This window comes from Lepidochelys kempii, chromosome 17 (genome assembly GCF_965140285.1).
Source record: "Lepidochelys kempii isolate rLepKem1 chromosome 17, rLepKem1.hap1, whole genome shotgun sequence".
NCBI lineage: Eukaryota > Metazoa > Chordata > Testudines > Cheloniidae > Lepidochelys > Lepidochelys kempii.
The window spans coordinates 19573561-19597042 of NC_136396.1; the positions used below are offsets into that span (position 1 = coordinate 19573561).

Here is a 23482-nt window from a genome sequence, read left to right on the forward strand (position 1 = left end):
AACTTTGTTCAGTGGAGGCTCTGAGGACGTTGGGTAGCTCCGGGAGGTGGGGGATGCCCCCTGACGCCTCCCATGGGCTGATCCAGTCCCAAGCAACTGGAGATGGCCCAGCTCAGCTAGGGATTCTCCACGGAAGCAGCGAATCCTCCTCCATGCCAAAGTCCAGAAAGATCTGGTACGCTTCTCTGGATTGCATCAATCACAGATCTAGCGTCTCCCAACACCCCCTCTTCTCCCCCTACCCCACCTCATCCTGCCTCCTTTAGCGCCCCCCCCCCCTGCAAATTTATACAGTTGTGCTCAAAAAATAAATTAAATGAAATAAAGCACAAGGACCTTTTGACGGGCCTGAGCAACATAAATAGAAACAACCCATCCCAAACCTTCCTTGGGTCCATGAGCTTTTTGTTCATGAAAGGCCCCCCGCCCCCCGTAGGAGGGTCCAGTCCAAGGTCTCTGTTAAGCATTTTGTTCCCTTGCTCCATGCCCCCCGATCCCCCACCCCAGCATTTGTTTGTAGACATGAAAACCACCCCCCCCCCGCCCCAAAAGCAACCCATGACGTTTTGGAGTCCGCCTTGCCCCTCGTGATGGGCGACAGCAGGGTTGTATTTGCCCGGTCACTGCAGCCTGCTGGGACTAACATCAGCCTGGCCGCCTCCTCCGCTGCCCTGCATGCCCCTTCAGCCAGGGCAAACAGGGGGGCTGGGCGCTGCCTGCATCCCACTCGTCAGCCTCGAGCTCCAGCTGTTAGCAGCTGCCACGGTTGCCCCTCAAACCTCCCCTCCCCACCCCGATCAGCTGTCTCAGCTCCTGGGCTGGAGGGTCTCACCTGGCGGCTCCATCTCCCTCTTCAAGGAGAAGGCGAGGATGTGCTGGAAGGACCAGGCCAGCTTGTGTGAGAGGGGTGGGCACGGAGCCCGGTGACGGGTGGGGCCTGGGCACCCTAGAGCCAACGGGGGCAGGGTGGAAAGGGGAGCGAGAGGGGCATGCCTGCTGCTGGCTCAGAACCCGGCGCTCTCCGAGCTGCTGTGGCTGTTGTAGCTGGGGCTGGGGCTGGGGCTGCGAGAGCGGCTCTGGGGGCTGCGAGTCCGGCTCCGGCTGGTACTGTAGCTGTCGTGGCTCCGGCTGTGGCTCCGGCTGTACGAGTAGCTGCTCAGGGAGCTGGAAGAGGAAGGGCTGGGTCTGTAGTAGGGGATCGGGCGCTTGCGGGCACTGCAAATGAAAGGGAAACTGAGTCAGGGCCAGGCTCGGCAAGACAGGGGGTTGGATTTGGTTCTGGGCTTTGGCTTGAGCACAGAGGGGGAAGCTGAGAGGAGCGGGGGCTTTAGTTTAGTGCCAGCTGAGCCCCACATTTACCCCCTTCCCCCCACTACAAACAATGGGTAAGTTTAGATTCAGATCTGGATCCAAATGTCCTGGCTCAATGGGCCGGACCCAAGGCCAGCTCTGGGCCAGAACTCTGCCCAAAACAGCAGAATCTCATGGCCTGGCTTCAGAGCGGCAGGACTGGGGTGGGTGGGCGGGAGGGGGAAAGGGGGTGCGTGCTGCTCCTTTACAAGGTGATGCTGCTAGGGAACATGGTTGACACCTGTGCCTTGAGGAGGCATGAGCTGCATTAATCTTCTCGCCAAACCCCACTGCCAGCCCCCCTGGCTGCCCCCACAGTGCCCAAGCCGTGGCCCCTGGGTGTTAGTCCTGGATTAGGAGGCTACGACAGAGCAGGAAAAAGGTTAATTGTAGCGTGTGGTTTTTTTCCCCCGACACCAAAGAGTTAAAGCTGCTGAAAAACAGAAGTTAGGGATTAGTGGGGGGGTCTAGGCCAGGCCAGGGTTGGAGGGCTGAGCTGCTGCTAATTCCCGTGGGGTGGCGGGGAGAGAACAAACCTGCCCTTGGGTTCTCCCCCAGCCCAAAGGGGAGGGTCCCGCTCTCCTTGCCCCCATTCAATATGCCAGGTGCCTGGGGGACGGGGACGGGGACAGGGCCAGTGCCCGGGAGGCACCGTGCAAGGGAACCAGATGTCAGAGGGGAAGAAACGAAGGGGAAGCTAAGAACTGGGAGAAAGGAGAAGTGAGGCCAGAGCAGGTTTCCTGTAGGATTGGATCTCTTGACCCCCCACAGCTCCCTGGTACCTTTTGTGGCCCCCTCCCAAGTCCTCCCCCATGCATCCTAAGACCCCCAACTCTTCCCCCCCTGTGGCCTCCAAACCCTCCCCCTGGGCCTCTTGACCACCAGACCCTGCGAGGATGCTCTTTTGTGGACTTCCCTATCCTTCCCTGGGGGCCTCCAGGGGCCTTTCTCTGGGGGTCCCCCAAACCTGCCCTACTGGCCCTTCACCCCATCCCACTTCCTCATCACCTTGCCCCCTGAGCCTTACGCCCTTCTGCAGCTGGCCTCCCCCCAGCACAGTCCCCAGTAAGCCCACCTCACGCGTAGCCCCTCTTCCTTGGCTCAGCCCCATTCCCAAACGCCTCGCCCCACCCTAGACTCAGTGGGCAGCTCCGGCGGGAGAGGCTTAGGGGGTTAGCCCCTCAGCTGCAAGGCTTTCTGCAGCAGGCAATGGCAGGGAGCCAGGATGCTGGCCCCAGAAGCCCACTCAGACAGACTCCATCGCCCCTGACCCTGGCACTCGCAGGCTCAGGCCAGTGGGGCTGGGGCTCCCAGCAGGCAGCGAACCGGTGAGGAAGGAGTGAACGTTACCAAACCACCCCTGGCAGCCCCCAGCCACCGGATACACCCCCCACCCCCCAAACACTGCCCGCCCCAGTGAGTGGTGTTAGTGGGAGCAACAGAGCGAGCCAGACGGCACAGACACAGCTTAGCGCTGAAGGCCTCACACGGTGAATTCAGGGAGACGCGGGGAGCGGGGTCCTGGGCACCATGGTCACCAGGCCCACGGCGACGCTCTCCGAGAGGAACCTTGAGACGGGCTGGAAAAGGAGAGGTTGGCATCAATAAGGGAGGCGGGGAGGAACAGGTCAGACAAACACCCGGGGCTCAGATGCAAACAAGGACACTCCAGACGCCTGCTGAGTCTTCCCATAGGCTGGGCGGGGGCTTGGTGCTCCTTTGCAAGCAAGAGGCCCCGAGGCATCATCCCTCGTTTCTATCTTAGGGACGAACGTGGCCCTCCACGCCCACATTCCTGCAGTTTCTGGGCACATCGCCAGCTTTGCAGCACTGCTGGGAGGCAGGGTCAGGCTGTTATTCCCCATTGTTACAGAAGGGAAACTGTGGCACAGAGCAGCTATGTGACTTGCCCCAGGTCCCACAGCAAACCTGGGGAGAGCAGGGAACTGAGCACAGGGATCCCAAATCCTAGGCTCATGTGCTAACCCTTGTACCACCCTTCCGCCACTTATTTGGGCCCACTGCTCCATTTCTGCCTCGATCCACCTCCCAGCCTAGCCAACCCCAAACAATCAGGACTCAGCCCCCCCCAAATCATGATATTGGCTTTAAAAAAAAATTCACATAATTGTGACTACAGTAAATGTCAGGGGCTGTTTAGTTGCTGTCTGGGTTTTATGCCTTCAGGGGGGGTCATGGCTTCAGGCTTTTTCCCCACCAGCGGAAGGGCTAGGAGTTCCCTTTTCTTAAAAAAATGAAAGCTGAGATTCTCTGTAATCACAGGACTCCAGCAGCTGGGGCTTTAAGAGAAACACCAAGCACTGTGAGACTGGTAATAAAATCACGCAGCTGGGCAAGGCTGCAGCAGGGCTAGAATCCACTAACACCGTGGGGCCCCCACCCAAGTCCCTTCTGTGATGATCCTATCCAGCCCCTATGGCTTGCCATGTGGGAGACAGGGAAGGAGCACATGTGTGTGTGCATGTGTCTGGGGTGATTTGGCGGAGTAGGACTGAGCGCCAAAATAGGACTGTGGGCCCAATTCTGCATTGTCCTGTGACAACGCCCATGGCTTCCCAGGAAGTGCAAGCCAGCAGCAAGCTTGCCTTGTTACGATAGACCCTGGACTCACTTCTAGGTGACTCGTTGGGTGCAGGGGTGGAACGGCTGCACGTTGCAAGAAGACCCCCCGAAGGCCTCCCTCTGACTCTGGAAATGCAGCTCCTGGCGAGGCCAGAAGCTGAGCTACAGAGGTTTGAAACTGGCCTCTTACATCGGGGACTCTCTGCCCATCCCATCCAATGGGCGTCACTTCAGCCGAGAGAAGGAGCCAGATGGCTGGGTCCCCGCCTTGCCCTCTGGAGCAGATGTCATTGCTCTAGCATTCACAGAAAGGGACAATGCCAGTGGCATCACCCCACCCATACACCCTCCAGTGGCTGATGCCATTACAGCCCAGATCACAGGACGCTGGAGCATCCCAAAATCCCAGGGGTCTGAAAATACAGCACTTTTGTATGGGGTGCTACATCTGTTCTTGTCTGTAGCGTCTCATAGCCAGGCCCTGCAGGTTTCACAGACTGAGAAATCAACCCATCTAGCACCCTTCCAGTATCGCCCCTTCATGGAGGAAAAAAACCATTAGATCTGAAAGGCAACTTCAAGACCATGGCTTAATTACACCTGCTGGGGGAGGGTGGGCTGGGAACCAAGGTGAGTGCTGTACAGCACTGTATCAATAAGCCGTGGCATTGATTGCATGGCAGTAACACAGATTGTACACACACGCATCACAGGCGGGGGAAAGCAAGTTCCTGCTCCGTTACCTCCATTTCCAGTGATGTCACCTTGCAACACGGCTTCTCTTTTGCAGTAACTGTTTTACTTGCGTCATCACCCTGGCCCTGCAAACCCACACCTGTGTAATGTCAAGCAGCCCCAGAACATCTGGGGCCTGTGATGCTCTAAAGATATGGGTCCAAGCTTCCTGCTGGTGCAAATGGGTGAAAGCTCCTTTGACTTCAGTGGTGTTTTGCCCATTTAAATCAGCAGGGAATCTGGCCCATAGTAAGGCAGGACTGCATTACTCTAACGTCGCAAAGCCACAGTGAGTTACAGGGGTCAATGACACCAGCATTTTACACCATCATGTATTCCATTGGCTTCATATACAGAAAAGCTATCGGAGAAATCCACAGAACACTTTAGCTCATTGCATTGGTACTAATTTTCCTGTCCTCTCTGCCTCTTAAGTCTTGAGTCTAATTGTCAGGGGCAAGTTAGTGCTACAATTCTCACCACTGTGACCTAAGGCTGGTTTTCCATAAATCCAGCTGTCCAAATATTAATGTCACAATTGACAGTAGCTAGAAAGAAACAGGTTAGAAAAGGCAAATCTCAGTTTGAGGTTTAAGTTTCTAGCTCTGAACAAGGTTCTAGTCTTTCAAACTGGGTCTGGTCTCAGATTAACTATTGCCCAGGTTGGAATTTAGGACTGAGATCTTTGTTTAATTTCAAAGAGAGGGAGATTCTGCATTTACAGCGCACGAGAGAAATAGATCTGGGGCAGGATCTTTTGTTTTACAATATAAATAAAATGTTAATAAAAGAAAACATGTATTTACTTATTTTGAAGGATCTTAGAAGCTTGTAATGTTGGTATCTATCTATCGATCCCCATACACACTCATCTATCTATCTATCTACTATGGGGCCCAAGGTTCACCACAGGGGCCTTGTCTAGACTAGGATTTGGACAGTGCTAGCTAACATAGGTGAACAGCCTAGTGTAGACAAGGCAGTGTACCTTTAACACCTGGGAAATTGATTGAATTAACTCTCTCTTTGCTGACCAGCTGCAGCAACCTGGGCTCTGTCTTTGCAGAGGAGCAAAGGGCGTTTTGGGGGCGGACACTGGGGGTTTGAGGCTATCAGTGAATGAGTAAAACCCCTGAGCTGAGCCGGAGCTGAGCCCCTGCACCATGGAGCTACCTTGTAATTCTTCTGGGCTCCATGAAGCTGGGAGAGTCACGCCTCCTCTTCCTGATAGGGGAATAGCTTCTGGAGCGGCGCCTGGCCCGGGCAGGATCCGTGTCACTGTGCCGTGTTCGGGGCTCGTTGTCTTTCTCTCTGGATCCAAACCACACATGTTAGCAGGGTCGGCATGCATCGTGATGCGCGCGCATGTCTGCTACAGGCCTATACGTAGGCCCTGTGTGATCTGTGTCGGCGTGAGTCCACATTTACTTGTGTATACATGCTGACCCCATAGGTGGGTCATGTGTGGGAATGGAACCCAGGACCTGTGGAGTTAAAAACACAAGCCTCTACTGGCTGAGCTAAAGGTAGTTTGGAGCCAGTAGCAGATCATAAACCCCTTGCCTTGTCTAGCCACTAGGGCAAGACAAAGAGCCACACCAGGTTAGCTCAGGTTACAGCTGTGACCACACATGGCTTCCGTGGTCACATAAAAGTTGGCACTGGAAAAGGTCTATTCGGTCCCATCTAGTCCACCTCAGTGCAGGACTCTGACCGCTTTGCTTTGACTGTCCCACCAGATGGGGCTTCCGTCGCTTGTCCACCTGTGTGCGTCTACACCCAGACAGGTGGGCAGGCTGGCTGCAATGGGGCTAGCCCTGGGGACCATGCAGAAGCCTCAGCTAGTGCAGAATGTGGCAGCATCTCCAGGGAGGTGGTCACCCTTGTGTGCCCCAGGCTGCCCCGGTTGCCCTCAGATCTCCGGGTGCAATTCGCCACCCCCCTGCCTGATCCATTAAGCTCTCTGTGGTTTGGGTGCCGAGCCTCTTAGAGATGCTGGTGTCTCTCTCCCTGCCCTCCTTACCCCAGCCACTGAGCTCAGCCAGGAAGGCTGGAGCCGAGTACCCCTTGATGACCATGTACAGAGAAGAGAAAAGACGTTCCCAGTGAAGGAAGTGGTTTCCTTCACCTTGGTCTGACAGAGATTGTTGCCCTTCTGGTCATGTTACCAAGCACATTTATCTGCTCAAGCCTCTCCTGATTGGATGGGTAGGTGTGCAAGGCACATGTCTCCATGGGTACATTTGACCCCATGTGTGTGCTGGTGTCCTTGTGCGAACACTGGCTGGGTGCCTATCTGTGCCCAAGTGTCTGCTGGCATCCTGACCTATGCCTTTGCCAGTGTGTCTCTGTGCCCATGTACCACCCCACCCCGTGATCCTGTCTGGGGGGACGTGTGCTGCTGGGGCCTCACCTGCTTGAGTTTTTTTTCTGCGATGGAGACTGGCTCCGGCTCCGTGCTGGTCTTTTCTCCCGGGATCGCGACCGGGATTTGGATGGGGAGCCGCTGGAGCTCCAGGAGCTGCTACGGGACAGGCTCTTCCTTCTCTCGGAGTTGTGCCTGGAGTGCTTGACAGGGGACTGGGAGCTGCTGTTTGGCCTGCCCCGGTGGTGTCTGTCCTTCACCCTGCAAGTCCATTGGATCAGACAGCCAGTCACTATCTCAGCCCCACTCCCTGTCACCCGCTGGCCTCCACCAGGTTTCCAAGGAGACAGGAACACCCCACTTCCAGTTGAATCCCTTGAGAACAATGCGGCGTGGGCATCCAGGAGCAACAACAGGCCCTAACAACAGTTAGGGCCTGATTTTCAGAAGTGCTGGGCACCCATAATGCCAAATGACGTCAACGGGACCCTTGGGTGTTCTGAAAATCAGGCCATGAACATTCAGTGACCCCACATGACTGTGTCAATTAGGGTACCCATCAATGACTAATATAGGGCTAATTTTATTCTTTAGTAGAATGGCTATTTCTGCTGCCAAGGCACTCCCTATACCGTATATAATTAACCTATGGAACTCACTGCCACAAGATAATACTTAGGCCAAGTTTAGCAGGATGCCAAAAAGTCTGAGACAGTCATATGACTAATAGGAACCTCAACAGTTCCATTAGACGGGACAAATATTTGTGAAAGGGATACAAATCCGCATGCTTCAGGGCATAAGCCAACCACTCACTTTCAGGGGTCAGGAAGAAACTTCCCCAAGGAGCAGATTATTCCACAATTGTTCACTAAAGGGTTTCTAGCACCTTCTTCTGAAGCATCTGGCACCAGCCACTGTGAGGACTTGGACTGTATGGACCAATGGTCTGATACAACCTGGTGATACCTGTCTTCCACGTATTGGGAAACAGAGGCTACAGTGGTTTTGGGTTGCAGTGTACAGTGTCTGATCCTGATTCTCAGGGGATTGCCATGCGCTCCACAAGAAGATCAGAAGAGAATAAACTGGAAGTAGCTTTTCTCCTTTGGGCGCGTTTCCCTGCAAACCTGGAACGTGCACACATCTCTAGGTCTGGCACTGCTCCGATACCATTTCCAATCTATAGACAGGGCAGATCAGGGAGGGCAGGTGGGGGTCCCGCTCACTGGGCCAGTGAGTCCTGTGCAACGAAAGCCCTCTATCCAGCCTACATTTCCCCTTCCTTCATGCTCCTACCCAGCCGGAGCAATCCGTGGTGTTAATGCCCTTTGGAGCCATGTAGCCTGCGCTCACATCTCCCCTTTAGGAGCTCCTCTGCCAAGCAGTGGAACCCCGCAAGCCAGTCCTCCAGCGCCAGGATCATTTCCACCACTCTTCTCTGCGCTGCTCCCAGCCTGCCAGTCAAACTTTGCCCCACAGTGAACACCGGGTGCTGGGGCGATCGCATCATCGCCATCAGAAGGGGCCCTGTTAGCTCCAAGGCCTCTGCTTAATGGGTCTCTCGCTCTATCACAGCCCCCCTCCCCATGGCATCTCCGCCTCTCGCACGCTTTAATGTCTTTACCCGGCTCCTGCTGTGAGCCGCATTGGACAGGCAGAGAACTGTGGCCCGGAAAGGCAACGAGACACCCAAGGGAGTGCAGGGAGTTTATGGCAGGGCAGAGAATTGAACCCAGCTATCCAGGGTGAAACACCAGTTGACCTCATGGGTGGAGGATCACGCCCTGCAGGCAGCGACCGGGCTCTGAGCTCTCCGGGGCCCCTCCCTTCATGGCCCCGACTCTTACTTTTTCAAATGCGCCCCATGGTTCTTCTCCGCCCCCCGCGCCGCTGGGTAGGGGTGCGAGCAGGCCGACCCCTCCGAATCGCTGCTGTAGTCGGTGTGGCTGAGCGAGTGGGGGGACTCCTTCTGGGCCGAGGCCTTGGCCTTGCTCCTCCCCTTGTGTTTGTGCAGCGACGCGGACCGGGAACGGCGTCGGTGGAGGTACTTGTCCCCTCCGGAGCATCGGCCTCCTTTCTCCGGCGACACCGACCGGGGGCTTCTGGGGCCGCGTCTGCCGCCCTTGGAGCGGGGGGACGGCGGCTCGGTCTTGACATGCCCCCTGGGAGAAGGGGACGTGGAGTCCAGCCTCTGACGGGAAGAAAGAAAACAGGGGTGGGGAGGAAAGAAGAGAAGAAAGAAGGGGAGAGAGGTCTTTAAAGGGGAACCCCAAGCCAGAAGTGCAATTCACAACGTCAACGCACATTGCATAAGGCAGGCTACACAGAACTCTACTCTGAATCTGCCCTCCTGCTCAGCCTTTCGACCTCAACAATGCAGCTCATGCAAATCTCCGCATGCAAAACACAAAAGAAATCCATAAATCAAAAACTGGAAGAAGGGAGGGAGACTTCAAATGAAAAACCATCTGAAATGGAGTTTAAAAAAAACCCAAAATAAACTGTGTGTAAACACCAAACAAACTAAAAAATATAAAAAATAAGAGAGAGGTTGGAGGGGGAAAATAAATTGGACTTAATGAGGAAAAACCAAACCAAACCAAACCGGGATATTGAAGGGAACGGGCCTGAGGGGAAGGAATGGAGTGGTGGGTCTTATACATAGTGTTTGGGTTGAAACAAACCAAGGTGTGAGGAAGACAGCACAGAAAGATGGCGAGGGGTGGGGCCGGGAGGTAATGGGCATGGAGGGGGGCAGGGGGGAAAAAAGTATAAAAAACAAAAAGGAAGAGAAACATTAAAGAAAAAAAGAAAAGAAAAGAAAACTCCACAAATGTCGTCATTACTGAAATAAACAAATGGTTCTGAACTCTTCCTGGGAAACTGTTTTTATCTGTGAGTGCAGAGCCCTGCTGAGTTTTCACCAGCGCTCTACATGGACTCCTGCTTTCTGCTTCCATTTTTTTTTCCTTTTTGTTAAATTCTGATTTTTTTTTTAAGTCCCTCTTGGTTAACATCCACTTACCAAAAAAGTGGCATTTCCTCCTTTAGTAGGTAAGGTATGAAGAGAAGGGAAAAGCGGGGCAATATAAGTGCATCATTAGATTCACAAAAATGCAAGAGAGAACGAGAGAGAGAGAGAGAGAGAGAGAGAGAGAGAAAGAAGAGAAATAAAACAAAACAACTCACTTCTCCTAGGCCTCGGAAACATCAACCATGTGAGAAACAAACTCTAGCTGGATTTGCATTTGCATCAGCTCTGCTTTGTTTGGTAAGCAAGTTCAGCGTAGGAGCACCGTTTTTTGGTTGGTTGGACGGCTTTTACTTAAAAACATTGAGTTCAAAGCCTTTAGACCCTGCATATTTCACCCAGTGCCCTGCTACTTAGGCATTCAATAGCATAATATCGGCCTGCCAGATCCAGCAAAGGCCTATAAGGAATTCTCCAGGACAGTCTTGGCAATGAAATCCCATGGTGTGGATGGGAGCGGGGCAGTAGGGAAGTGGTACCAGCAAGTTTTTCCCCCAGTGGTAATATTCCAGAATCTAGCCAATGGCCCAAGTGGCACAAGAGAGGCCTGTGAGAAAGCAGTACAATTTCACATTGACTCGTAGCCATGATCTGGTGTGAGCCGGCATGTCGGCTAGAATCCCACCTTGCATGGAATCACTGTGGCTCGATATGAAATATACACACGGATTTGCACACGAAGAGCTAGCTTCTGGGCCCTCGCGGTACCGCAGCAAAGCAAATGGGGGAAACGGGGCACTTTCTCCCCTGGTTTGAAATCAATGTAAGCGAGAGAAAACGCCGCTGACGCTGTCTGGAACCGCAGGCGGAGCCGTCTTTTCATTTCCTTCCAACTGGGTGAAGACACCCCCTGGCGACTGAGCTGCACTGCTGACAGCTCAGCTAGCCTACGACTACAAAAGACAGTGGGATCAGCATAGTGCATCCCGCTAAATAAAGTGAATCAACAAACTGCTGCCATGCTGTTCATGGCATCCCTGCCCATTGGGTTCACTTGCCTATAGGGCTCTAGTGACACTGTATAAGATTAGCCAAGTCAGACCCCTTTGAGGAGCTCAGCATTATTCCACAGATAGGGAAACTGAGGCACAGAGCAGTTATGCTCACTCCCCTAGACCACACGACTTGAGTGGCTGGCTCTTGGGCTTCTATTTTACCCTCTGCCCATTTGTAAAACCAATGGAAGCGTGTGATATGCTGACAATAGAACCTAGCAATGGTTCCTTCTAATTACTGTCAGTGCAAACTGCCCCAGGAATCACACCGATATAGACTATTTTAAGTCACACAAATGTTTGTATGTTTCAGTAGTATGTATCTTAACTCCACTCCAATTATAGGTTATAGAAATTAGGGCTGATACTGCTTCAAGGGGAAAAAGAGCAAACCATGGGCCATTAAAGCCAATGGAAAGGCTCCCACTGACTTCAGTGGGCTTCGGATCAGGCTGTATGAGGCTGAGTATCTCCAGAATTCCTGCAAGCAGTTATAGCCTGGTTCCTTCGAGCAGCCAGATGCCATTGAAAAGAGGTTGAGCTAATAAGCTGGGGAACAAAAAGGGGTCCTAAGTCTACCCTTAACTCTGCCCCATTCTCACGTGCTTTTCACCTTTACTGGATTTTCACCTCCCTGTTGCAATAGTGCTCTCTACCAAGTCACACCTGATAACACAATTGTTTTAGTCACGTCTTACTTTCATTCTCACCAGTGTCGCTTGCCACACGTCCTTACAGTTCATGCTGCTGTTTATCCTTAGCTTCGCTGGTGGGGGGTAGAGGGCCGACAAGCATAACGGATCCATGCCCCCGGCTGGATTCAGACCTGCACTTACCCAAGCCGCCTGTGCAGCGTAATTCTGATCTGGAGCCCCGCCTGCAGTTCTGGGGCTGGGACCCCACACAGCTCTGTACAGGCACCTCACATCGGACCTGGGTAGACCCCTGCTATTCCAGCCCTGGGACTTCACAAGGGCCATAATACCGTGCATTATGACAATCCTAGGCCTGGGCTAAGCAGACAGTCCCAGCTGCGACAAACAGATTTGGGGCAGTTGCTGGCTAGAGATTAGCCCGAGAGTGAAAAGTTGATTGCCAGGTGGGGCAGGACCCAACCCTAGCTGTCCCATGGGGAAGGCTGCAGCATCCCCCTAACCAATGCTGAAGGCACTTTGCAGCCTCTTCAAAGGGGAATTGGCTTGGCCTGAGCGGTACCTGGTAGGCAGCTCTGGAGACTGACGTCCGCTCTTTACCCACAGATCAGACAAAGCAAGGGACTCGGCTGCACGAGTTTCTCCCACCCCGCCCCGGTGTCTCCGCACTGCTAGGGAGACATTGTGTCCTACGGGCGAGGGTCTGTCTCCCGGAGCTCTTCTGTGCTGGGCCGGCCAGCACAGGGGGCGTAGTGAGGGGAGTTTACTGACATGGAGTCCAGTGCACGTGGCACTGACCCGAGACCACTGGAATTCACAACGGGGAAAGGCTGGCTGCCAGGTGGAAACCTGGGCCCCTCAATATAACTTTAGGCTCCTAAATCCAAGTGGCCTCCTATTCAGAGCTGCTCCCAGTCCCACTTTCCTCTGGCTGCCCAGATTCAGGAAATGGTTCCTATGATATACCAAGGGGTTTGGTGCCCAACTCCTACTGGATTCCAAAGAGATTTGGGCAACCTCCTAACTCCCTGGGGCTCCTCTGAAAGACCCAGCCTGGGTGCTTAAGGTTTGGCTCCTACATTCATATTTAGGCACTTAAGTGGCCTGATTTTGAAGACTACTGAGCAGCGGCCAGTGCATTCAGCGGGTACAGGACTGGTCCCATACGTGATGACGAGGTCTTAGTGTGAACAGAGTGCAGTGGCTTGTAAAGATGAACTCAACTTTGCCTCCGAACCTTCCCTCTCCTGGTCTCTCTTGCAGTATCAGGGGCAAAGACCCGAGCTTTGAGTTCTGGGTCCAGACAGGGCCCCAGGGCCTTTTCTCTCAGTGTCCTTTGCTGCCTCCTGGCCCATCTCAGCTGACACTAGGGGTAGGATGGGTTACATCAGCTTGGATGGCTTTCCCTGGATGACTGATTGGTAGCAACACACTAAACACTCCAGGGGAAGAAACACCATGCAGTCAGATGTTTCAAACCCAGAACAACTGTAAACCAGGCACAGGGAGGTATAATCACCCAGCGACATGCCCTTGACTCGCTGCATGAGCATTTCCACTCTCATCTCCTGACTCAAGGACACCCACTCCCCTCCCAGCTCAGATTCTCCTGCCCAGGGGCTTTGTAACATCCCCACCCCCACGATTTATCCTTCCTCGCCCCCAGCTCCTCAGTGTCACAGCCCAGGGATGCTTGTTCCTGCATTTCCACCTTGTGTCTACATCTGAGGATTCCCCCTGTGCCCCACATTGCAGGGTCCCTGACCTTATCTCACGTCCTGGGGGTGTCCCTGGCCGAGGAGTTTCCCTGGCATCTCAGCACCTTCAGACAAAACGAACAGTAACAACAGTCATAGCGAATCAAAGCTGCAAGCAACAGTCCTGAACTAAGCAACTCACAATGGCACACAAGTGGCTAGCATTGAGACCTGTAGCAATCCTCTCGGCTGCACTTGGGAAGCACACATCCATGATCATTGCTCAGCCGTTTGAGCGAACCTGTCACGCAGAGATGGAAAACGTATGCCGTTCTTACAGGACTGAGCCCCACTTCACACTTATTCAGACACTTAAGGCCGACATTTTTGACACTGATGGTAATTAACTGAGGGAACAATTCTCCAAGGGCCCTGGTGGATTCTCCATCACGGACAATTTTTAAATCCGGATGGGATAGTTTTCTAACAGCTCTGCTCTAGGAATTATTTTGGGGCAGGTCTCCGGCCTGTGCTGTGCAGGAGGGGCAGGCCAGGTGATCACAATGGTCCCTTCTGGCCTTAGCAGCTATGAATCTACACCCCCATCACACCAACAACCAACTCCTCCCTGACGGGAGAGGTGCTTAGCTACAGGTGAACATAGCGCATTCGAAGTGGAGATCTCGGCTCTAGTTACCGAGTTCAGACCAGGTGACCAGTTTTTACCGTTAGGCCCCTGAGTTAGGTCACCTGCTTCCACATCTGGGCAACCAAATCGGCACGTAGGCCCGGACTTCAAAAGGTGTTTAGGAGTGGCTCTGCTATGCCTAAGTGATTTGGGAGCCCCAGGCCCATTTCTAAGGAATTTGGGTGCCTAATTCCCACTGAAATGAGTCTTAGGCACCCACATCACTTTCGACAATGAAACTTAGACTCCTAAGTCAGTTAGGAGTCGCACTGCTGAGCGGCACACCCCGTAAACGCCTGTCAAAAGCTGGAGCCTTTGAGGATCTGGGCCATAGCTATGTGCATCAGATTTAGTTCTGATCTGAGGACCTGAAGGCTCCATCCTCTCCCCATTCAAGTCAATGATAAAGCTCCTGTTGAGCTTTGGCACAGACTCCAACTGCACAGCTGGGTGACTTGATGAAGATGCCCGTGTACAATAACAGGACTCTGCCTCGGTGGGTTGGAATCAGGGCAATTTCTGCATGTGCGGCCTGCCTTTCAGGGACTCACACGGGTAAGGTTTAGATGCGCCATAGGCAGCAGCAGGGGGAAATTGCTATAACATACAGCAGCAGCATTGCTCAAGGTTTCCAGCTGAATTTTGTCCGGGGCATCACGGCTCAATGCCGTGAGTAGGCTGGCGTCCTCAGCGCTTGGGATGAGAGCAGTGACCCAGGCAGGAGGAAAAGGTTGCATTGTAAAAGGGACGCGCTTAAATTTCCTTGCAAGCAAACTGGTAATTAGCGGGGCTGGGAAGCGGAATCTGGGGAAAGCTCATGAGTGTTAGCGAGGCTCTGGGGAAGACACCCGGGTTGGGACTGAAAGTCACCCCACCTTTAAAATGTACCTGGATGTGGCAGGGCTCCTTTAATAAGCTGCCATGGGGACTAACTCCCCCAGGTTGGGCGGACAGTATCCATGGATTCAGGCTACAGAGTGCATACACTGCAATTACATCCAGTGCCCAGTAACTGCGTACTTGGGTGGGAAGACACAGCCCACTTCATTTCCCTTCCTAGCATGCTCTCCCATGATTCTGCAGAGGAGACACTGAGCGGCTTGCTTAGGCTCTGGCCGGTTACACTCTTGTAACAGTGAAAATGACCATGCCCTCATTTCCGTTCTTTTGACCCTTTACCAAGACAGGGAGCGAGAGAAACTGCAGGTCTGCTTGTTGAGCTATAGCTACCCTCCAGACCTCCCTCCCTCTCTCCGTCTGTCTCGGTTTCTTTGTTATCTCTGCTAGCACCGGGAGTGGTGGAGAGAATCATCCTAAAATGCATTGTCAGGAATAAAAGCAAAATTGACCAACATTATAACATTTAACCAGAGAAGCTCAAGGTCAACAGTGAGCAGGCTCCATTTGTGAGGATGCTTATTAAGTTGACAATGCCTTAGGGGGCTGGGAGGGGTTGGAATACCTCTCCCCAAGCTTAGAACCCAGTCCCTGCAGACGCGTGGTTCCTAGCAGGCGGTGGGCTACTAACAGTGGTAAGCACGGTGGGTGAAATTCACCCTTGTGCATCGACGCAGCACAAGGCCTGTGCATGCATTACGTCCCCGTAAGCGCTAATTGTAAGGCCTTGCGTTGGTCCCGTGAATTTCACCCTTGTGCTAAGTTAGCACGGCCAAGCTTTTCAAAACCGAGCCCCTAACGCAGGGCTCATGAAGCCATACGTAGGTCCCTGGCTCATTCCCATAGCAGTGAAGGGGAGTTCTGGGAGGCTGGTCACTTCTGGCAGTCAGCCAGGTGCCGTAGTACCAGTTTGGGAACCTAGGTGTGTGTCTTTGAAAGGCCTCCTCTGCACCCCTGCATTTGCATGATCAGGCCCATCATTTACAACATGCTTTCTGGCATCAATTCAGCAAAGCACCTATGCACATGTATTAAAGTCAATGGGACATAAGCAGGTCCTTAAAGTTAAGTATGTATTTAAGTGTTTTTCCTTATAGGTATGATTTGCTGAATCAAGACCAAGTCCAACCAAAATTGCTTCTTGCTTTGCTTCTTAGGCTGAGCCAGACATCACAAATGGAACAAGAGGCTGATTAAAAGACGACAAAAAGGAGAACATCTCTATATTTTCTCTCCCGTCCCCCTTAATGACCTAAACTTCCTCAACTTTCAATAACCCAAGAAATAAACAGGCTGGAACAATCATTGGAATCGCTGGTCCTTTTTCATTTGGTCTTGTCTCTATTTGTCATTAAGTTTGTTTGTCTTGTTACCCAGCCCCTAAAAAATCACAGAGGAAATCAAATTGACTAGACAGAATTATACCATTTATGGAAACAAACACAAAGTTGGAGGGCTAAAACACACAGAAATGCATTCTAACAACGGAACAAGAAACGGGGCAGGAGGAAAGGAAAGAAAGAAAGAAAAAAAATTACATGGACAGAAAAAAAAAGTGAAAGAAGAGCATGGCTTTGTAGCTAACTGGGAAAAATAATACAAGTTAAAAAATTATACAGAGCCACCAAAAAGACAAAATGAAAGAGAAAAAGAGAGAGAGAGAGAGAGAATAACATTAAATCAAGCTACGGTGCTTTTCAACAGGCTGATCTGCAGAAGTGAACGTGCAGAGGCGGACAAAATACCTACCTTCTGCTTTGTCAGTGACAGGAATGCAATAATAAAAAAGAAAACAATAAACTCCACATTTGGAGTGCAGAATGGGAAAAAGACAATGACTCTTTAGTAATGTGATTTAGACCCCTTTGTAATCAAGTTTGCGTTGTTCTGAACTGGTTTGGCTTGTTGGCATTGGTCTGGTTTTCACTGATCTTGTTGAGCGGGTGAAGGAGGCAGCCGTATTGGGGGTTCGTTTGGTGGTTCAACCAGGCCTCTAAATAGCAGCGCTTCTGTTCTGTTTTAAAGTCTCTACGTACCATCACAAAGTCCCAAAGAGCATGCAAGTAAAGCAACGGATGAAGGCAGAACATGTCAAGGTTTACTGGGTTATTTGGGCACTGGGGTAGGCTAAGAGTGGCCCACAGAAAAAAAAAAAAGAGAGAGAGAGAGAGAGAGAGAGAGTACGGGAGAGAGGAAAAGAGAGAGACGGGAAGGGAAGGGAAGGGAAGCCAACCAGAGTGAAAGGATGGGATGAAAATCTGAATGGTCCATTTAAAAGGGAAGCCAACTCCACCTGAACACTGACAATATTGTTTGTTTGCCCCCAACAGGCCAATACTCCCCCGAGGCTAATTTTAGGGGTGGGGTTTGGTGAATACACAGTTCAAGGAACACACCCAGTCAATACAGCCTCCCTATTTCCAAGCTCCCTGACTGCTCTCCGGGGGTTGAGGGGTGAGCAATGCTGCCTGCTGGACGATGAAGTAGTAGAGGTGTCAAGCCCCGCTCCACCAAAGCGCGCAGTGGGGCCAACTCTTACGATAGGTTTCAGAGTAACAGCCGCGTTGGTCTGTATCTGCAAAAAGAACAGGAGGACTTGTGGCACCTTAGAGACTAACCAATTTATTTGAGCATAAGCTTTCGTGAGCTACAGCTCACTTCATCGGATGCATGCCGTGGAAAAGAAAGAAGATGTTCTTATACACACAAAGCATGAAAAGTCACTACTACAGGACAGGCCCAACAAAGAAAATAACAGAACGCCACTAGCCATCACCTTCAGCCCCCAACTAAAACCCTCCAACGCATTATTAAGGATCTACAACCTATCCTGAAGGATGACCCAACACTCTCACAAATCTTGGGAGACAGGCCAGTCCTTGCCTACAGACAGCCCCCCAACCTGAAGCAAATGCTCACCAGCAACCACATACCACACAACAGAACCACTAACCCAGGAACCTATCTTGCAACAAAGCCCATTGCCAACTGCGTCCACATATCTATTCAGGGGACACCATCATAGGGCCTAATAACATCAGCCACACTATCAGAGGCTTGTTCACCTGCACATCTACCAATGTGATATATGCCATCATGTGCCAGCAATGCCCCCCTGCCATGTACATTGGTCAAACTGGACAGTCTCTACGTAAAAGAAGAAATGGATACAAATCAGATGTCAAGAATTATAACATTCATCAACCAGTCGGAGAACACTTCAATCTCTCTGGTCACTCGATTTCTGATCTCAAAGTGACTATCCTTCAAAAAAAAAACTTCGAAAACAGACTCCAACGAGAGACTGCTGAATTGGAATTAATTTGCAAATTGGATACAATTAACTTAGGCTTGAATAGAGACTGGGAATGGTTGAGTCATTATAAAAAGTAACCTATCCCCCCCCCCCCACTGTTCCTCAGACATTCTTGTTAAACCCTGGATTTGTGCTGGAAATGGCCCACCTTGATTATCATACACATTGTAAGGAGAGTGATCACTTTAGATAAGCTATTACCAGCAGGAGAGTGGGGTGGGGGGAGAGAAAACCTTTTGTAGTGGTAAATACCCATTTTTTCATGGTCTGTGTGTATAAAAACATCTTCTGTATTTTCCACAGTATGCATCCGATGAAGTGAGCTGTAGCTCACGAAAGCTTATGCTCAAATAAATTGGTTAGTCTCTAAGGTGCCACAAGTCCTCCTTTTCTTTTTGCAACTCTTATGATGTTACCCCAAGGCTTATGCTCTTGGGTTAAAGCTTCCGGTCCCGGAGTTGCGAATCCATGAGAAACTCAGCTGTCAGGTTCTAGTCCCTGTGACTGTGGGGCAAAGCTTGAAACTGACTTGAATTCATTTCCATCCTACACAGGGTTTACAGTTTGGTTCAATGGCTCTCAGCACCCCTCCTCTACAAATTGTTCCAGCACCAGGGCAGGGACTGTCTTTTTGTTCTGAGTTTGTACAGTGCTGAGCACAGGCGGGCTCTGGTCCATGACTGGGGTTCCAAGGTGCTACCATGATACAAATAAATAAATACATAACAAGACTAATCATTAGATCTCGTTACTTACTTTTGTGCCTTGAGAGCAGAAAGAAAAGGACCTACGTATTTGGGGGGGGAGGGGACTAGATTTTGAATTTGGAAATAAGTCCAGCGACTTTTCTTATCTGCACAGTTATCTTCCCTTTTAAATTCTCTGGTCAAAAGATGGAGATGGAAATACAATGTTCAACGGTTTGACTATTAAGATAACAGCTGTTTGTTTTTTTTTCCTTCTCCACATTAACACACGGCAAAGCACAGAGATTCGAGGACGACACAGCGACGACAGGGAAAGAAATAGAGAAACATAGAGTTTGCATTTCTGTACGTCACGAAGGGACAATAAATCAATGATTTTTAAAAAAGGAAACTAAACAAGGGAAAAGCACGTTCAGTCCCTGCCCTCCCCCTCAGCCCTGCTTCTGCTGAGCAAGAAATGGAATTGTATATTACCGTTTTCAAACAGGAGGCTAAAGAAAAACACAGATGGGATTAAAAAGAAAACAAACCAAAAAGAGAGAGAGAGAGCGAGAGAGAGAGAGAGTTGTCGGAGAAAGGCACCGCCAGCGCTTGTTAACAAATGGAACTCGTATTTATTCAGCCGTGACTCTGATATGATGGGGCAGCAATGAAGGGACACGGAGATGGGGGGCTCTTTTTGGTAACCTCTGCATCGTTATCCAAACGACATGGTCAGCGGCTTGCTAAATCCACACGGGGCCTTTGATCCGGAGGGGGGCGGGGGTTGGGGGGTTGGGATTTCAGGGAAGGGTTCACAAAGACTAAGGACAATCGATAAATCACCATGGGTTTGTGACTTAGGGGGAGGGGTGCTTGTGGGATGGGAAGCAGAATCATAATAAAAATAAACCATATTAAAAAAAAAAACCCACAATATAGAGGAAATCAAAGAGCCGCTACAGGGATTGGACTGAAATCTCTGGGTTGGGCAACATGATTGTTAGTGGGAATTAGCCTCGAAGGCAGTGGGGACTGGGGGGAGGGAAAGAAAGGAAGGGAAATATGAAAATGTAAAATTTGATTGCTGAAATATACTAGAGCCGTAGGATTGCATTTGCTTCAGGCTACTATACACCATTCCTCCCTGCCCCCGTGCAATAAGATCTCCAAAGCCCATCTCACCACATCCTGATTGTTACAGAATGAGCAGGAAATCCACCCCAGCTCTTTCCACTCTGTCCCAAAGCCCAACCAAGTCAATGCAGAGACACCCGCTGACTTGGACAGACTTTTGATCAGGCAGCATCCTGATACAGGAGGCAAAACAGGAGATCTCTGGTGCAAAGCTTGAAAGCACAGTTCAGAGTTCAAAGGCAGAACACTTCTCCGTGGCTCTTGGGAAACCTGTCCTAAAGCAAAGTTTTCTGTTACTAGAGCGGAGTGGAAAGGGGGATTTCTGTCCTGTGGGGAATGCCGACACTTCAGCATTTGTTTTTGTCCCAAATTGGGACACAACGCTGAAAAATATTGAAATTTTTCTTGGACTGAAATGTTCTGAAAAATGCCAATTTGGAAATGGCGAATGCTTCTGTTTCAGCGGTTTTGATGGAAACGAAACATTCCAATGTTCCCAAATTGAGACGTTTCCTTGCAGTTGGTTGAAATGACCCAGACTGTTTCGTTGTGAGTCAGTTCAACATTAACCGGCATTTCCCTAGTGTGCCGCATTGCTTCATGGGAGCTGGAGTTTGGATGGGACATGCCCATTCTCCTCTATGGGCTGGATTCTATGGCCAGACTACATTTCCCATGATGCACCACACCATTCAATAAGAGGAGAAACTATGTTACATCATGGAAGACGCAGGGTGCCTGACCCACAGGAGAGAACAGGCTCTTCAGATATCCTGAACTACAAGTCCCATGAGGCAATGCTGTCATTTAACGCTGAGCTGACTCAAAATGAAACATTTTGGATCTGTTCAACAAACCAAAACCTTTGGGCGAACTAACCCCAAATGAAATATTTTGGTTCCATTTTCCTGACGGAAAAATGGAAATTTTCTTCCAGAAAATTTTGATTTTGCACAAACTACATTTTCCGTCAAAAATCGTTTAAATGGAAAATTTCCGATCAGCTCCCTCCATTAAAGCCTTCTGCTGGGGGTGGAGGGGCATCTTTGTGTAAGGGTGAGGGGTGTTCCTCAATGATAGGCAATACTGCCAACTAAAATACTCAAAACCCAAGAGTCAGATCCATCTGAAATCATGAGATTGGCGTAAAAAGCCATGAGATTTTTTTTTAATAAATAAATGTTGTGCTCTTTCTGAGGGAAGGCAGTGTTGCCTAGTGGATAGGGCATGGGACTGGTGGTCCAGTTCAACTCCTGATGCTGACGCTCAGTGACCATGGCCAAGTCACTTCCCTTCACTGTGCCTCAGTTTCTCCATCTGTAAAACGGGGATAATGACCCTGACCACCCTTGTGAAGTGCTTAGAGATCTAAAGATGAAAAGTGCTGTACAAGAGCTAGGGATTTTTTATTATTTTTATTTGTCTCTTCTCTGAGCCTTTAGGTTTCACATTTTCAAGCATTTTTCCACAACCAGGAGGGCTAGAAACTTATTAAGAAAAAAACCAAAGATAATGATTCTCTCATAATCACATGACTCCAGGAGGTGGAATTTTAAGAAAAACTCCAAATAGCACGAGACCTGCAATAAAATGATCAGAGCTGGCAATTCAGGACAGGCACATGGAGGGCAGAGCTGGTAGAAGCGCAAAATCCCCCTTCATGGGCAAATATTTTTGCATCTAGAAGTCCTGGATTCCGTTTGCTGGGATTTACGTCAGCTCATTCATTGCTCTTGAGTATTCAGAGGGCTGCTGTGGGAGCCCCAGAATCCTCACAAACAGCCATTTGTCTAACCCTTTGCAGCAAGAAGTGCTTTGCTCACTAGTTATTCCCGGCTGTTGGTCGGTTTCCTATTTAAAGTCAGGAATCAAACCCCGCCCCGACTCAGGTGGACAAGGAGGCTAAAGAGGAGCATGTGCTTGAGGCAGCTGGCTGGTGAATGACGTGCGCGATGGACGCTGTCCAGACAGCCTATTTGCCAAGTGCTAACGAACGAAGCACTGGATAGAAATCAGGCAGCGTGAGACATTCGCTGACCACCAAAGGGGGTAGGGGCCCAGGCTTGCAAAGGGATCAGTGTGCACAAATTCCTGCTGCCCAAATGGCGCAAGGTCTTGCTCTCGCCTCTCCCTTTGCAGAGCTGCCAGGCTTTGTACGGCCTCCTCTGTGACACGACACAGTGCCCGATTTCCCTCTTGGGACACCCCAATAGTGGGACAGGTGGGGGGAGGCAGCAGCCCGGCCCTGCATCCCACAGCTGCAGCGTGGATGGGCACAGCCCTGGTCAGAAGCCAATAGTGAGCAGGGGGGTTGGAAGGAGGTGGGGGTGATTATGGGGGAGGGATACTTCTTTGGGAAGCAGAGAGGCAGGAGAGCATGTTGGGGGTGGCGAGAGACAGGAGTATTGGGGGGCTGTAGGGGCAGGGCTGGAGCAGTCCCCATTCTGTCCCAGCTTCTTACCCTCCACCCCATTATCTTAGCCTGAGCCCTTCTACTCCTACCCCCCACCCTGTTCCCTATGTCCCTCTTCTGCCCCTCTGCCCACCCCCTGCTCTCCACCCCTCTGTATTCAGGTCAAATTGCTTCCCCCTTCTCTATGCAGGCTGGGTGCTATGGGGGGTGGGGGGGTGGGCACAGATGAAACACCGTTGATGCCACAGCAGTCCCTGCTGGCCAGGTGTAGCAATTGCTGGGAAAGTCTGGATCCATCCCTGTGGGGTCCCCGAGGCTCCAGCACAGGATGGCCTTCCAGTCCTACTCAGCTTCTGATGCCAGCGTCAGGCCTTGATCCTAATTTTCAAAGCAACGAACAGATCAAGCCCCAGCTACAGCACAGACCAAATTCTGATCTGCGATCCCCGGCGACAGCTGTGTTTCTCTGGCACAGTGCAGGCCCCAAAGCCCAGAAGGAAGCTTGTGAGAGCTGGGTCTAAACCAGGATGAGGCCCGGTATCTGTTCTGAATCCACGGCAGCGAGCCACAATGTTGCTAGCACAGATCTGTGCACTAGTGCAAGGTATGGACCAAACCAATAGCATGCGCACTGCGACCGAGTCCCTGGTGTAAATAGCTCGCCATGTGCCTGCAAAGGGAACTTGGCCTACTGCTCTGATCGTCTGCATTACAGAGAATGAGATCCTTCTGAAGTGGGAAGAACACCCAGCCCCATAGCTTGCTCGTTCTTGGGCATGTAGATGCTGAGGACGAGGGAGAGGCAGTTTGCAGGCCTACACATGCTGATTTGTTTCAGCAGCAGCATTCCCTTGTGCCTGGCCTCACAGTAATCTGCTGGTTAGCTCAATGCGTTCGTCTCTCAGTTATTTGACTTTTGCTGCCTTGAGCGGC

At 51.1% G+C, this 23482-nt stretch overlaps 1 protein-coding gene across 2 annotated transcripts in view; it reads right to left on the reverse strand.

Moving 5' to 3' along the window:
• Positions 1-564: 564 nt before the first annotated feature.
• SRRM3 (serine/arginine repetitive matrix 3) overlaps positions 565-23482 on the reverse strand; it is a 173163-nt gene continuing 150245 nt past the window's right edge. For both annotated transcript variants that reach the window (XM_073315243.2, XM_073315245.2), the window contains 4 exons: positions 8884-9227; positions 7082-7294; positions 5842-5979; positions 565-1215 (listed from right to left, as the gene is read on the reverse strand). In XM_073315243.2, coding sequence (XP_073171344.1) covers positions 1005-1215; positions 5842-5979; positions 7082-7294; positions 8884-9227 — 906 coding nt within the window. In that variant the 3' untranslated portion in view covers positions 565-1004. The remainder of the gene's footprint in view (positions 1216-5841; positions 5980-7081; positions 7295-8883; positions 9228-23482) is intronic.